This window comes from Bacillus rossius, chromosome 1 (assembly GCF_032445375.1).
Source record: "Bacillus rossius redtenbacheri isolate Brsri chromosome 1, Brsri_v3, whole genome shotgun sequence".
NCBI classification, from domain to species: domain Eukaryota; kingdom Metazoa; phylum Arthropoda; class Insecta; order Phasmatodea; family Bacillidae; genus Bacillus; species Bacillus rossius.
The window spans coordinates 135,249,769-135,265,100 of NC_086330.1; the positions used below are offsets into that span (position 1 = coordinate 135,249,769).

Here is a 15,332-nt window from a genome sequence, read left to right on the forward strand (position 1 = left end):
ACATTGGTAGCCAATGCTACTCCAAAAGGACACAACGTTCCCCGGGCTCATTCAACATTCACTTAAAGGTCGCCTACCCTGCGAACCCTTTAACGACAAAGGGACTCTAACCCTTGCTCTACAGACCATCCCTCCCGGGTCTGTAGTAACTCTCCATTTTCTCAGGCATCAGTATCAACACAACAAAAATTTCGCTAACCCAACATCTCCTAACTAACCAGAGCCATCACCAAGATCGACCAGAACAAAAAAAAATGACTCACAACAAAAAAAAAATCTAATTATCTCATAATTAAAATTATCCAAAATAAAATTATACTAAAATGTAACAATAACAACCTTTATCACAAATTTAGACCATAGTTATCCAACCTACCTCGGTAATTAACATGATGTAGTTCCAAGGGGAAACAAATTACTCAATTTGACCCCTAAACAAAATTTATACTACTACCAGGCTTCCCCCGCACTGGTTACACTAACATACTTTAGGGCACTGACCCACAGTCAGTCCCAAGGAGCTCTCACTCAACCCCTTTCTTATAAACACGCCGACCGCCTGCCTCTGTAAGGCTCCCGGATTTACAGCAACCTTTTGGAACTCTATTCACCAGGTTAGGACCAAGGAGTCTTCAAACTCCCTACTTCCAGAAAATTCAAAACATTTCTCTGCCTTCCATTCTCAAGGTTTTCTCCAATTTTTACACATATTTCAAACACTTTCAGAGCTGAAAAAGAAAATAATTAATCGCATTGTAAATCTAAAAAAAAAACTTAACGAATACTTTCACCTTTAATTTTCTACGAAGCCAGCTGTCCTCGCGACACATCTGCTTCTCGTCACTTGCCTAGACAGCGCCTTCCCGTTGCCATCTGCTGCCAATGTGGGCTCTCAAATCTCCGCTAAACAAATCTTAACCGAAGGCCTCATTAGAGTTTTTTAATCTTAATTTAATTTTTTTTGTGCGGCATTAATTAAAAACAAAAAAAAAATTAAAACAAATATTAGCTAGCACCACTCGTCCCAGCAACATAAAATTCCTATAATTTAAAAATAATTTAAACAAGGTACATCAAGGGGAAAACACTTAAAACTAACCATGTCCAAGGTACAAGGCAAATCAGGTCTTAATAAAAAAAATCTTACTACTGTAAACATCCAAACTATCACGCATCTAAACTTCTCAAACATAACAAAAAAAACTCTTCCTTGATCAACAAATTATTACAACTCAATCAACATCAAAAACAACAAAAAAAATTAATTCCACGTCTCTATTACGTACCGAAATTACCGGGTGCCGTACCAATAAACACCCCACAATTATCTACCTCGACTCAAAATTATGGTACGCCTTAAAAACCAATTAAATAAATTACTTTAATAACTTTACTGAACACTGATTACCTTGCACACTTGACACACGTAATTACTTAACCTAAGTGACCAACTACTGCCGTACTGTAGTTATTCCTTAAACCGCCAAACTTTAACCATAAAACTCAATAACCAACAACCCGTGGCTCTCATAGTTATCTGACAAAACACTGGTACAACATACCACAACCTTGTCCGGAAAACTTTAAATAAAAAATTCTAAGTCATCACGTGACACAACCATTATTACTTCATAATAAAAATACACATTAAAACAACGTAACTTATATTCCCTAAGAGGTTTTCATCTTTCTATTTTCAATAAAAAAAAGTTTTCTCTTTTTCGTCTCGTTTCTTACAATTCACATAGTTCCTTTCCATTCATAAAACTTCGTTTCTCGTACCGCAAACTTTCAGGACTCAAACCTGACTATAAAAGCCTATAAAAAAACTGATAGCCAAAAAAATTACAAATTGAAATAAATAAAACTAAAAGGATTTTGCACTCAACACAAAGCAAAATAAAATTACAAAATTCCACAGTTCCTATACCACTGGTTATGTAAATGTCTGGCGATCATGGCGCAACGAATAAACACGGTAATTCATTCGTCACGGCACGAACAAACCCAACGGCTATACACATACCCGGCGCCTCCACCAAATGTGGCGGTGAAAAGAAAAAAACATGAATGAAATGATAAAAGATGAAATGGTAAAATGGAATGATGAAATGTGGGTGTGTGAAAATGATAATGAAATGTGATGAAATGAAATGAATGAAATGGAGTGATACGAGATGAGATGACTGCGTCTTACTCTAACTCACAAAACGACAATAAATACACTATTAAAGCCTCCACCACCCTGAGATTGCGTGAAAACATCACCAGGCATCAGGGAAGCCTGCACAATAAAAACCAAGGGACGTAAACTAGAGCTGTACCGGGGATCTTTCAGAACTGTGGATTACAAGGAAAGCCTCTAATTAAAAGACACCTCCAATATCTGACTAAGAACCTTTATAACAAATTACTTGATAAACTTAGACGATAGCCTGGGGAAGGAAATTAAGATTAAAATAAGAACTTAAAACTGCAAGTTGAGGACTACATTTATGTTTATTCAAAATAAAGGCTTTCAACGAATCTTTTAAAATCTTTCACAGTCTTTCGCACAAACGTCCGACAAATGTTCTCACGTAGGATGGACTGATTTACTGAGGCCTGCTAGCCCCTTAACATTGATTTCTAAAGCGATTACTGGCAAATGAATTTACAATTAAAGTTACAATCTGAAATGCAATTTTAAGTCAGGCCTCTAGCCATTACTCCTAAAAATAAACCAGTATACTTAAACGTAAAATTGACGGTAGAATATCTAGTCACGGCGGTCACAACTACCAACTTACAGATAAAAAGTCTACAACTACATGATAAAAATGAACATTACTTAACTGGAAAAACTACATCTTGGTGACCAGTTCGAGGGTCCTCCTCCCTCGCCACCAGTCACGTCCTTCCCGCTCGAGCTCCCGTCGACGACCCCCCAAAACTCCTACTCCCGTCCGTACAGGACGTAGCCCCCACGCGAAGGAGGACGCGCTACGCCAGCAACTCCCGCTTCCGCCACTCCCCGCGCCTACCAACATTCCCGCGGGCGCAGCAGAAGCGAGCCTGGCCAGCGCCACCGTATGCCCCGCGCCTGGCAACCAGCGGTCGCAACGCCGACCAGGCTGCACCCGCAGCACACCCCGGTCACGTGATAGCCGCGTGAAGCACAGCGGGCAATGCCCCGCGCATCCCACTCCCGGGCGGCCACTACCTGAACGCAACAGCCCTAACACAAAATTTAACAAACCATCCTAAATTACTGCCAAAACCTTCTATCTAACTGAAGTGAAAAATCTAAAACGTCAAATAAAACAACCGCGAAAAAACGCGCCGTGACAATATATGACACTTACATAGCTTTCCCCCCGAGGTCGCTCTCACACATTGTTGATAAAGAAAACTCTTCTTGAAGACTACATGCTCATGACTACTAAAAAGAAGAGAAGCGCGAATAAAACCCTGACGGCTGCTTATATGGAATCGGCGCGGCACAGCGCGCATGCGCCAACCCCGAGAGGGGGGGCGAGGAGAAACAAAACACAACAATAAGAGGGGTAAGGAGGGAGGGAAGAATGCTCCGACGCCCGTGGTGAAGTGCAAAGTTTGAAGGCAGCGGACCTGACCGCTGCAGTATTGTAATATTTTTGTTAAATCCAGGATCTTTCGACGTATTAAGTTAAAATCTATCATCTTGTACCACATGATCAATACCACAGGATAATGCCATCAGGATGATGGGAAAACTTGGGTACGTGACACGGAACAAATACCTCATATTTAAACATGTTGTTTCTCATTTACCAATATGTCATGTATGCCAGTGTGGGCATTTTGTATGGAATAAAAAGGGCTGAAAGTTTCTCAAAAACTGTTAATAATGTAAATTAGTGTAAATTTACTCATCGCAGGTATTTGCGTTGTTTTCACAAAATATTCCATATTCTAACGCGTAGTATTAGTTGTACATTTTCGATGGAAAAACTTTAGTTTAAGAGTGTTTGGCTCCTTAAAGGCGTGATTTAAATTTCTTTAAAAGAAATAATGCAACTTTATTTTGGCGTCGAAATCTTAGAATTGAGAGAATTTTCACACTTCGATAAGGTAAAAAAAAAATGGAGAACATAATATTGCTAATCATGACACGTAGCAACCAGCATTAATTTTTAACCTGGAAATTTGCAATCCTTTACTGATTTTTTTTTCTTTAAGTAGGCCGCCAAAATGTTAAAAATGAGACTTGAAGAGAAAAGTATGGAACATCAACTAGAGCTATGTTAAATTTAAAGTATGAAAGAAAGAGCTGCTAAAGCCTGCCCCACACGACACCCATTTCCTTAGCAGTTTTCATGTAATTTTTATGCTAGCGCGCCTGCTCCCGTGTGGGTAACATTTCAGCACCCTTCCAAGGGGTCTGGCTCTGGGTATAAAAGTTTTCATAACCGAAGTCTTAGCCAAAACCGTAATAGAACGTGTTCTATTTTTCTGCTATACCCACGAGCTGGAGCCGTCAAGATGGCGGACCCACGTGTTTCAATATAACCCCGTATATAGTCTGTATTGTCAACATTAAGGGACGTAACAAATGTAATGGTATGCCAAATGAAACTTTATAATAGTAAAACTACTATGGAATATATTTGTTAAGCTGAAATTGCCACAGAAAGAAGTAATCGGAAATTTTAAAATACGTAATGAAAATACATTGCAGTTTATATTACTCATTATCTCCTATCACGTTCGTAGAAGTTGCGGTAGCGTAGTGGCGAAGGGCACGATGGCAGCGGTAGAAGGGTGACTTTGAATGTGGTTCGAATCCTCATCAGTCCATTTTTTTTTTTTTTTAGTTTTTTTTAAATAACAGATAATTCAATTGTACATACTGTGCTTTCTGCAAATATAAATTATTAGAATTAATTTATGATATAATATTATTAACTACATTTAGGTGTCTCAGTCCATTGATTTTATTCATAGTACTACTTACCTAGATTTATTTTTACTTTTAAAAAAGTAAAGTAAAATCACATGTTCACAAATAATTTAAACCAAAAGTTAATTTTATAATTAAAACGCCAACGTTTATTAAGAAACGAGTGTCCATAAATTAATAATGAATACACTGATACTTCATAGCGACACACCTGTGAGGGTAAAAAAAACATGCAAAATGTTTTTCTTCACCGAAGATTTAAATTTATTACGCGGTATGTGCGTGTTTATTTGTCTCACTGGGTTACAAAAAATATTAGTTACAATTCCTCTAATTATATAGTTAAATATATAAGTAATCAATAAATCTTATATATAACATATATGAATCGGTAGCATTTTTTTACTATTACAATGAAATTAGCTTGATTAACTGTATAATTAAATTAATATTAGAATTTAAACCGTACATAAACTACATTTAGTAAACCCAATGTCCCTTGTATCATTTAAATTTATATATTTTTAGATTTTGAAATTAACCTACAACTTAAAAATATATTTGTAATTCCAAAATTGCTCTTAATTTGTTTTTAAATACTAAACATATATGGTATATCAAGTTTTATAATGAAAAAATGTTTTGACCCTATAGCACAACATTTTCTTTACTTAATAAATACAGTAATCGCATCTGGAATATTTCCAGACAACATGAAAACAACTAAAGTAATCCCCCTACATAAAAAAGGTGACAAAACAAAAATAGAAAATTATAGGCCAATAAGCATATTACCCTCATTTTCAAAAATAATAGAAAAAATTATTTCAAATAGAACTATACAGTTTTTAAACAAACATAATTTATTATGTGAAGAACAATTTGGATTCCAAAAAAATAAATCCACTACTACAGCGACTTACCACCTTCTTAAACACATCCTAGAGTATCTGGATAAAGGTAGTGAAGTATTTGGCATGTTTTGTGATTTATCAAAAGCATTTGATTCTGTACATCATGGAAATTTAATAAGAAAAATGGAAAATTATGGTATAAGAGGTATTGCCATTAAACTACTCTCATCATACTTAAAAAATCGAAAGCAAAGGGTTCACCTAAAAGAAGATACTATGGAAGTAACATCATATTGAGATACATACAATTAAAACTGGAGTTCCACAAGGAAGTATACTTGGGCCGCTACTCTTTCTTCTGTACATAAATGACCTTCCTTCTCAAAAAATAAATGGAAAGATGATTACTCTTTGCTGATGATACAAATATTGTTATAACAGCCCCGAATAACACCGAATTAAATGCGTTAGCCGTAAACACTCTAGATAACATGGAATCTTGGTTTAAAGAAAACAGACTAAAACTAAATCTGAATAAAACAAACTTTCTACACTTCAAGAGAAACACAGTGTTCAATCCCACACACACTTCTTACACTTATAACGGTCAACTAATAGAGGGAAAAAATTCAACAAAATTTTTAGGTTTTGAAATAGACACCCACCTAAACTGGCACTCGCATATACACAACACTGTTAAAAGACTAACCCGTGCTTGTTATGGTCTTAGGGTGATTCGAATGTTATTGTCTAAAGACTATGTAAGATCTGCATATTTTGCAAATTTTCATTCCATTATGAGTTACGGCATGGAACTTTGGGGACACACAGCAGAAGGAAACAGAATATTTAAGCTTCAGAAAAAAGCAATTCGACTAATTTCATTTTCGAAACCATCATCATCCTGTAGACACCTATTTCAAGATCTCAAAATTATACATTTTTACTGTCAATATTTTATCCAGCTAATGATTTTAATGAAAGATAACATACATCTACACAAAACAAATAGTGACATACACCCGTATCAAACAAGAACTACACTCAACCTCAGAATACCATCTCACTCCACCAGCCAATATGCCAAAAACTGTAATTATGTGGGAATCTGCTTATATAATAGTCTACCTCGGCATGTTAAAAATATTAATAATAAAAAATTGTTTGCAATAGAGTTAAAAAAAATAGCTGAAAAACAGTTTTTTTATTCTTTCAAAGATGTAGAAGACTTTATAAAAATAAAAAATAATAGCAAAGATTTTATAGGGTAAATTCAATCCCACTTGTAATTTATGTTAACTTATAAGTAAAATGTAATTGTATATTATTATTATTATTTTTTATGTGAAATTGTATATTTTTGTGTTTTTGTTTTTTGTGAAATTATATATTTTGTGCTTTTGTTTTTTGTGAAATTGTATATTTTGTTGTTTTTTTTGTGAAACTTTATATGTATGTATATATATATATTTTTTCCTATATGTATTTGACATGTATCATACCCCAGAAATGGGCTCAAAGGATATGAAAATAAATAAATAAAAAATAAAAATAAATAAAAACCAATTTTTTATATATTTGCAAATGAAAAATATAAGATAAAATATCATATAATATTTCCGCAAGTTACATAATTTTTAACACAAACAGGTGTAACTTTCACTTTTTTTTCAGTATTTTGATAAGTTGACTACGACAGGTTTATCCTCCCCTCATATGTTTGCTTTGGTCGGCAACTGCGTTGGCTGGTTTTCTGTTAGCATTCTAGGTATCGTGTGTATGGAGTTAAGAAATCTTTCTGCGGTTCTGCTATACAAATTTTTATGAAAATTTTTATACCCATGGGTATAACAGAAGTTATAGCAGAAAATGGGCATCGTGTGGGGTGGGCTTAATGAACTGACTGTTACTCCCGGAGCACGCCTCGCTCATGTGTGTGTGTGTGACGTCGGCAGGTGGAGACAAGGGGCGCGACACTCTGGACCTGCTTCTGTCCACCACGTACTGCCGCTCGCAGATGTACCTGTCCAGGCAGCTGGCCCAGCTGCACCCGGAGCTCACCATGCCCATGTTCTCAGGTGAGACTGCTCGCTCCCTCTCTCTCTCTCTCTCTCTCTCTCTCTCTCTCTCTCTCTTGTGTGTCTGGTTTGCTCTGTATCTTTTCCTCTGTTTCTGGTTTTCTCTGTTCTGCCATCATTTTCTTGGATTACTTTTTTTCATTTTCATACCTGCTCTTTCATCCGCCCTCTTTTCCAACTTTTTCTATGTTATGTTTCTATTGTATTTTTTTTCTCTCTCAGTTTGTCTTTTCCTCAGTCAAGTCTTATCTCTGTTTAATTCTATATTTCGCTCTCTCTTTTTCTCTTTTATTCTCTTCTCTATTTTTATTGTCCATTTTTCTCCTTTGTTCCATTTTGCATTCTTTCATTTTTCTCTGCCTTCCTTTATCTGGTTCCTTTTCTTTCTTTTTTCCCTCTTGTTCTCTTTCTCTGTTTCTCTTGTTCGTTCCCCCATCCCACAGTATATTTGTTCCACGTCTCGTACAGGCCCGTGGTTCCAAGTCCTCGCGGACGAGATCCAGCTGTTTGGTCTCCGGCAAGATCTGAAAACAGAACTTCCGCGCGAGTGAGAAACGTGGCGGACTTTACCGCTGGGCCTGGGTGTTTGACTGAGCGCTGTTCACGCCATGCGTTCCGTCAGTTTGTTTCCTTTATCGCCGTTTTTGATGAACCCCGGTGTTGAATTATTAGCATGTAACGTATCATCGAGACAGAGGTGGTACGAGACCGTAAGAGGAGAGAAGCAATGGTGGAATTCACTGGTGGGTGAAAAGTCCTCCACGTTTCGTCACATGCGAGAATTAGCCTTTAAAAAAAGTAGTTGTTTCTTATTGCGTGTCCAGTTGGATTTTAAAATAAAGGAATTAGTTGTGTTTGTAATAGTACAAAGTTGTAGAATATATTTGAATTTGAAAATATGTCTAAATTTTGAGGAATATTGTTCCCTGTAGCAATTTTTCCTTGAAACGCATCCGTTTTTGTTTTAACGTAAAAATATTGAAATAAAGTAAGAAGTTTAATTCCTTTTATGATGCCTAATTGTACCATGACCAAAATATATGATATTTGTAAAATTGTGACTGTAAAACTCGGATGTAAGGAAAGGCCAGTGAGGACGGGCGCGCGTGTTGCCGGCAGAGGTGACGTGCCGCTTGCAGACTGCGCGGCCCGAGCTGCGGCAGCTGCTGCTGCAGTACCTGCTGCCCTGGCTGCACAACATGGAGCTGGTGGACCCCAGCGTGCCGCCCGCCAACCCGCTCTCCTACTTCCAGGTCGGCCTCTCCTTCACTGCTCACAACAATAACATTGGCATACAAACAAAACATTGAAGAACTGGTCAAGTCTACTGCAAAAACGCCCATATTGCTTCACCCTGTGTTTACCCTGATAATAACGAATAAACAAAACGCGGAAGTAGAAATACGGCGTTCTCAAACGAAGAACCAGTTATCTGAAATTACTACGAAGAATTCTTCGTTGAAAAGTCCTTAAATTTTACTGTGATTTCTAACAGTTCGGCCACAATGCATTCCGCAGCACCTATATTAACTGCCTAACTGGTGTTCCTTGCGTGGTGGGATGATGACCTACCACTTTCAGTATATCATCACAATCATCATCCATATTGATCCTAAGTGAATAATTATATTTATTTTCTTGAAAATATCATCATAAAGCACACAGAAATAGTCAAAATGGCTTTATAGAGCGTAATTTAGGGCATCCAAGCTGACTCAATAAAACGGTCTCATGCTCTTCAAATGACGTACAAAATTGTTTTAAAAAAGCACAAATATTTGACTATTACTTTGTCTCGGAAATCCGTTATAATATACTTCTTAAACGAATTGAAATAGTTCATTTTTCAAGTGAATCTTACAAAGATTAAGTAGAAAATGTTCACACTTTTACCAGAAATGAGTAAACAAGATTTTCTCTAATTTTAATGATGTTACTTTTTCAGTCATATTAAATCCTTTTCGTTCCCTACGTAATGAGAGCCTGTAGCGTATGTTTAATTAACGAGCCTATACATTTACAGGTTTTCGTTGGTGAACTGAAAAGAATGATATATTATGTGTGTATGTATTTGCCTGTGGGTACAAACCAGAGAATTTTGTTTAGTCTCTTAATATGTTACCCTTCCTCGCCTCAGTAGTTCCTTACGCAGAACGTTCTGTTCTTTTTGTTAGTTAAATTTAAGTTGTGTTTCTAAATTTCTTGTACATTGTAAAAAAAAATGTGTGTATCAACTAAATGATCGTAAATAATTTGGGAGGGAGGAAAAAAATAAAATCAGGGAGACATGTACTTCCTGCTTTCAGTTCAAAATAAATATTGGTTAGTTTCGTTGAAAATATAGATACGAATTATTTTCTCTCATCGTTAAATGGGATACATTAGAGCTATTTTTTTCTTGTGGACAATGATATCATTAGAGACGTTATGAGCATTGGATCAGCGCAGCGGCGCGGCGGGTTGAATCAGCCGTTACTTCGGGTTAACGAATTACTGGGCTTCGTTGCCGAAGCCAAATCCTCCTAGAAATCTCATGCAATGAGACCCTCCGATTCTCTTTTGGCGGGATTTACCCCGCTGCCCTTAAATACCGCGAGACATCGCAGAGGTAAAAACCCTTTAGCCCACGTCGATTTATGTGGTGATTACATTAGCGAGCAGAACTGGCAAGTTGAGAGTTACTGATCGCAATTATTTACCTGTATGCATGCTTGTATTGTGCTTCGGTATTTAATGGAATAGTATCCTAAAATACTTTGCTTCTATTTTTTCTTGTTTTTGCATGTTATTTTAAACTAGCTGCAATACCCGGCGTTTCCCGGGCTGAACACAGGGTGTAGTTAGTAATTGTCTTCTTAATTTGAATGTCAAGTGTGAAAATTAATTTATATCACTTTCAGATCCCGACAGACGTTGTTCTGCCAGTTTATAGTTATTTACCTGGTCTGTATGTAATTTAGACTTTATAAAGCACTATAGAAAAAAGCTGAAAAATAAGAGATTACTAATATTGAAAAGATTCCATTATGTAGCTAATGCTCGGCATGCATTGCAATGCCTCATTCAGTTTTGTTTTGTAATATGTTTGAAGTAGTTCCACATATATCTATCCATCTCTCTATATATTTATCTCTATCTACATCTATATGCATCTATGTATCTCTTTATATCTACATATTTACTTCCCACTATCTCTATATCTTCTATATATGACTCTATACAGCTCTATACATCTATAGGTATATATCTATCTGACCCATTTCATTCTCTATACCTAGCTCTATCTCAACTTATCTCTCCGTCTCTATCTCACTCTATATTTATATATCACTCTATCTCTGTCTCTCTTTTATATTTAAGTAAATTGTGTCATGCGTGCGCACTTATACAACAAAAACAGACGAAGTGCCGCTATATAAAATGAAATAAACACATTTTTTTGACACGATTCGTGCTCCAACTATTGAAAAATAATTATACCGTCTCAGTAACCTTCATAGGCATGCGCTTAACATATCACCAAAATTTCATCGCAATCACATGAATGGTATAGAAACGCATCCGGCACAAACAAACGACAATTAAAGACATGACAAACGCATCAAACGGTGGTGCGTTTAAAATTCAAGGCAACTCTATCTATTGACGAAGTTAAGAACAAAACTGTTATTAGCGCCTTTATTTTGCTAGCCGCTGCGAGCTCCACTATGCGGACTGGTCTCACCAAGAAGAAAAATATTAATTTGCCAGACCGTACTATGTGTATGATCGTGTCTCAGACATAGAGAAATGACACTCACTCACTATTTGTATGTCTATGACCTATGATTTTTTTCTGTTATAAAATGAAATTATCACTTTTTCACTGCCTTAGGGATGGAATTTCATATTAATATGGGGTCTATGTGTTAATGCAGGTTATAAGCTAGCTGTAGGCCAAATTTCATTCAAATCCATTCAGCAGTTTTTACGTGAAAGAGTAACAAACATCCATCGATCCATACTTACAATCTTTTGCGTTTATAATATTAGTAGGATAAATACATAAATAAAATCATTATACATCACATGTAATTGTTTATAAAATGTTTCTTTTTCTACTAAACAAGTTCTTATGTAATGGTTTTGAATAACTTATAGGCACATATTTATTTTAGTCCTACCATTTAATGAAAGTTGACTGAAAGTTCTTTATTTTTAGTGTATTATTCATTAAACCAATAATCAAATCATTGAAATTGAATTTTCAAATCATTGAAAGACTCAGGTTTCTATGGTTTGGAAAAACGTAACTATTATGGATTTATTGAATGATATACTAAACATAGAGAATTTTCAGTACATGCTTGGACTGATATAAAATCTTGGTCTTCAAGTATATAAAAAAAACTATTAAATAAGGACTTGTTTAGTAGAGAAAGCCTTTAATAAACAATGCAAGATGCGCTGTTCTATTCCTTTATATAAAGTCATTAGCAAAAAACACAAAACATTAAAAGCAAAATAAATTAGGAACTGCCCTCTTAATAGCCACAGTTCTTCTTGTACCTAATTATTGATTCGGCTCTGAAATTTACAAGCGAAAACTTTCATCGTGTTCTCCCTCTGGGTAATAAACAGTCGCAGCCACAAATCTGTATCCCACCACATTTAGGGTAACTCAGTAAATTTTCAGTTTACAGATAAACTTTGAATGAAAGAGTGAACTACAAACTAAAAAATAAACATTATTTCTGGCGTTGCATGTATATAAAATTACTTCGTCAAAATTACCGCGTTGCGTCTACCAATCATATTATTTGTATTTCTAACACCAAGGCGCTAGTTGAGTCATTCCTCATGTGTCACGTTCGAGAGGTCCTCTGTTCGATCGCATCTTGAGTGCTGAATAAGAGGACAGGAGCGTGTGCAGAATTTCAAATGGGGGGGGGGGGGGAGGGAAGAGAGATAACCACTTTGCCCGCGGTTTTGCTTTCAATTTATTTCGTTTTGGTTAGTAGGAATGATAGATTTTTATAAGTTTTTTTAGGAATTTGGGAGTGGGGGTAATATCCCCTCCACATTTCCCCCTCTGCGTACGCCCCTTTAAGATGATGACTATTGTATTATTTTATTAATTATTATAAACACGTTTTTATTATCTCTGTTTCTTGCTGTCTGTCTGTTTGGTACACATATTGCACTTGAATTTAAACTTACTTCCCGATGAGATAGAAACCTTATACATAGCTCAGAACTGTATCACAGTGCAGTATTTAACTCGGTTTTTTGCCTTTTATTGTTTGTTTGCTTGTTCGGTACAAATATGTTTGGTTTTGTTTAGCAATGCCCCCGGATTCGTGGCGTTACTCTACGAGCAGAACAGTACAGTGTTGCGGAATGCATAACGCAGCACTCCGCAGGCGGTGCTTACCTTTTTGACTGCTCCAGACAGGATAATTAAAATCGATTGCAAAATTTTACGCACAGGAAACTAAAAAGCAGAAAATAATTTGATATTTTTAATATACGATATTTTTATAACAGATTAAAATGTATAATATTATTTATTATAGTTTCATACAGTTTTATAACCCTAATATACAGATTCCTAACCCCGTTAAAGATTGTTCTGAAAATTTGTGATTGTGTATTTTTAATGGCTATGAAAATTCTTTAAGATTTATAAAGAAGAAAAAAAACGTGGGGCGCATGCAATAGATAATAGTAAGGAGTGTAGGGTGTAACTATCGTTGAAAAAACTCGCGCTACAGTTCAAATCATTTTCTGTGTAGTAAAGTTGTTAGTGACTTAGTTAAACTATTCATGTATCAATTGTCTATTGCATGCATCCAACGTTTTTCGTATTAAATCTTACAAGTATTTTCATAGCTGTATGGAACTAGGAGTAATTAGTTTATACATTTTAGTACGTTTTAAAAACGTAGTATTAAAGAAAATATTAATTTTTTACCACAAATCTTAACATCGCGGACTGGAGCTGTATCTAATTATTTAGTGCAGAGTGCAGGGTAGGAATTTTAAAAAAATTAGAAAAATGCCTATAACACGAAAACTGCGACATTTTTTAATTTTTTTTTTAAATTTAGAAACTTAAATTACTGGTCCGTCAACTGTTCTCGGCCTGAAATTGAGTAACAGGATATTCGGTGTTATGACATATTTTGCTCCAAATGATGTAAGTAATAACCCTATGAACAAGCGGTAGCTCCTAGTATGTTTATATCATTCTGTATATTTTATACATATACTAAATATGAAGCATTCAAATATTCTCCAAATGACTCTGAATACAGCAATTTTAAGGTATTTTTTCGGTCAAATTTCACTATTTAGCTGGAGTTTCAGTGTTTCATACTTAGAACGTATAAAGTTTGAGTCCTGATCTTTAAAATAATTCTTTACTTTTTTTTTACCTCTCCTAAACCCTGTCTTCCGTAACACGACATGATTCCGGATATAAAAGACGGGTAAATGTTTTGAGTTTTGGCACGGACAGTTACAGTGAAGGTAGTTTGGTCAAATTCACTAGAGAATAAATACCCAACAGCTCTGTTCTAACAACACAGGTGAGAGAGTGGAAAAAAAACCTAGCGGCAAGAGGTGTAACTACAAAAAATTTCGTATAGCTAAATTCTTAAATTATATACGATTAACTTTGAAGCAGTGAATGTTTATTTTTATCCATTAATCTGTATGATGGTTAAAAATAGGTTTTTTAAGAGAAAAAAAATATATTTTTGTTGTCATACGTATTAAACAGATGCATCGTTCACAATAGGGCCTGTGACAACAACGCCAGACCTGGAGATGTGTGGTATTGGTGTGATGGTGGAGGTGGAGGTGGGGGTGGAGACACGTCAGCGCGAGCGCGCGTGTGCTTGTCGTGTTGGCAGTACTACGCCACGGAGGTGAGCCGCTCCGGCGGCCGGCGAGAGGGCTGGGGCTCGGCCGAGGCCACGGAGATGGTGCTCAACAACTTGTTCTTCATCACCGCCAAGGTGAGTGCCGCCCCCGAAACACACTCTACCAACTTCAGCACTTTCATAGTTTTAAATGTGTTACTTATTTGCACGTTTATTTTATCAATCTGTTTATGGTAGTATTTTTTTTCATATAGCAATATTAATAAAAGAGAGATTTTTTTTCTTACTGTAGTTCGCTTAACGCGAAGGCGAAAAGGCATTGAGTCCTAGAGTGAATGTCCAAGAGGGAAATGGAAGAGGGGAGAGAGCCCGTTTGCACCTCGAATATATATTTTTTTAATCTGTTTTGTAATTGATGTGTAACATATTAGCTCTCGGTATACGGCATTTGGTAAAAGTAATTTTGTGAATGGAACGGAAGTCGCGTGGAACGGAAATGTGTACCCACGGTGCTGCCTTTTGTGGCGGATGGCGTGAACCAAAGTTCACAAAGACAAAAGGAAACGTTATATTATTAACTGTACCATGAATTTTAACAATATATGAAGTATTT

General features: G+C 36.1%; 1 protein-coding gene across 1 annotated transcript in view; it reads left to right on the forward strand.

Moving 5' to 3' along the window:
* The window catches only part of LOC134536067 (protein furry), a 737,387-nt gene that overhangs the window by 451,938 nt on the left and 270,117 nt on the right, over positions 1 to 15,332 (forward strand). Inside the window, exons 24-26 of the mRNA XM_063375635.1 lie at positions 7,731 to 7,853; positions 8,973 to 9,106; positions 14,750 to 14,854. Coding sequence (XP_063231705.1) covers positions 7,731 to 7,853; positions 8,973 to 9,106; positions 14,750 to 14,854 — 362 coding nt within the window. The remainder of the gene's footprint in view (positions 1 to 7,730; positions 7,854 to 8,972; positions 9,107 to 14,749; positions 14,855 to 15,332) is intronic.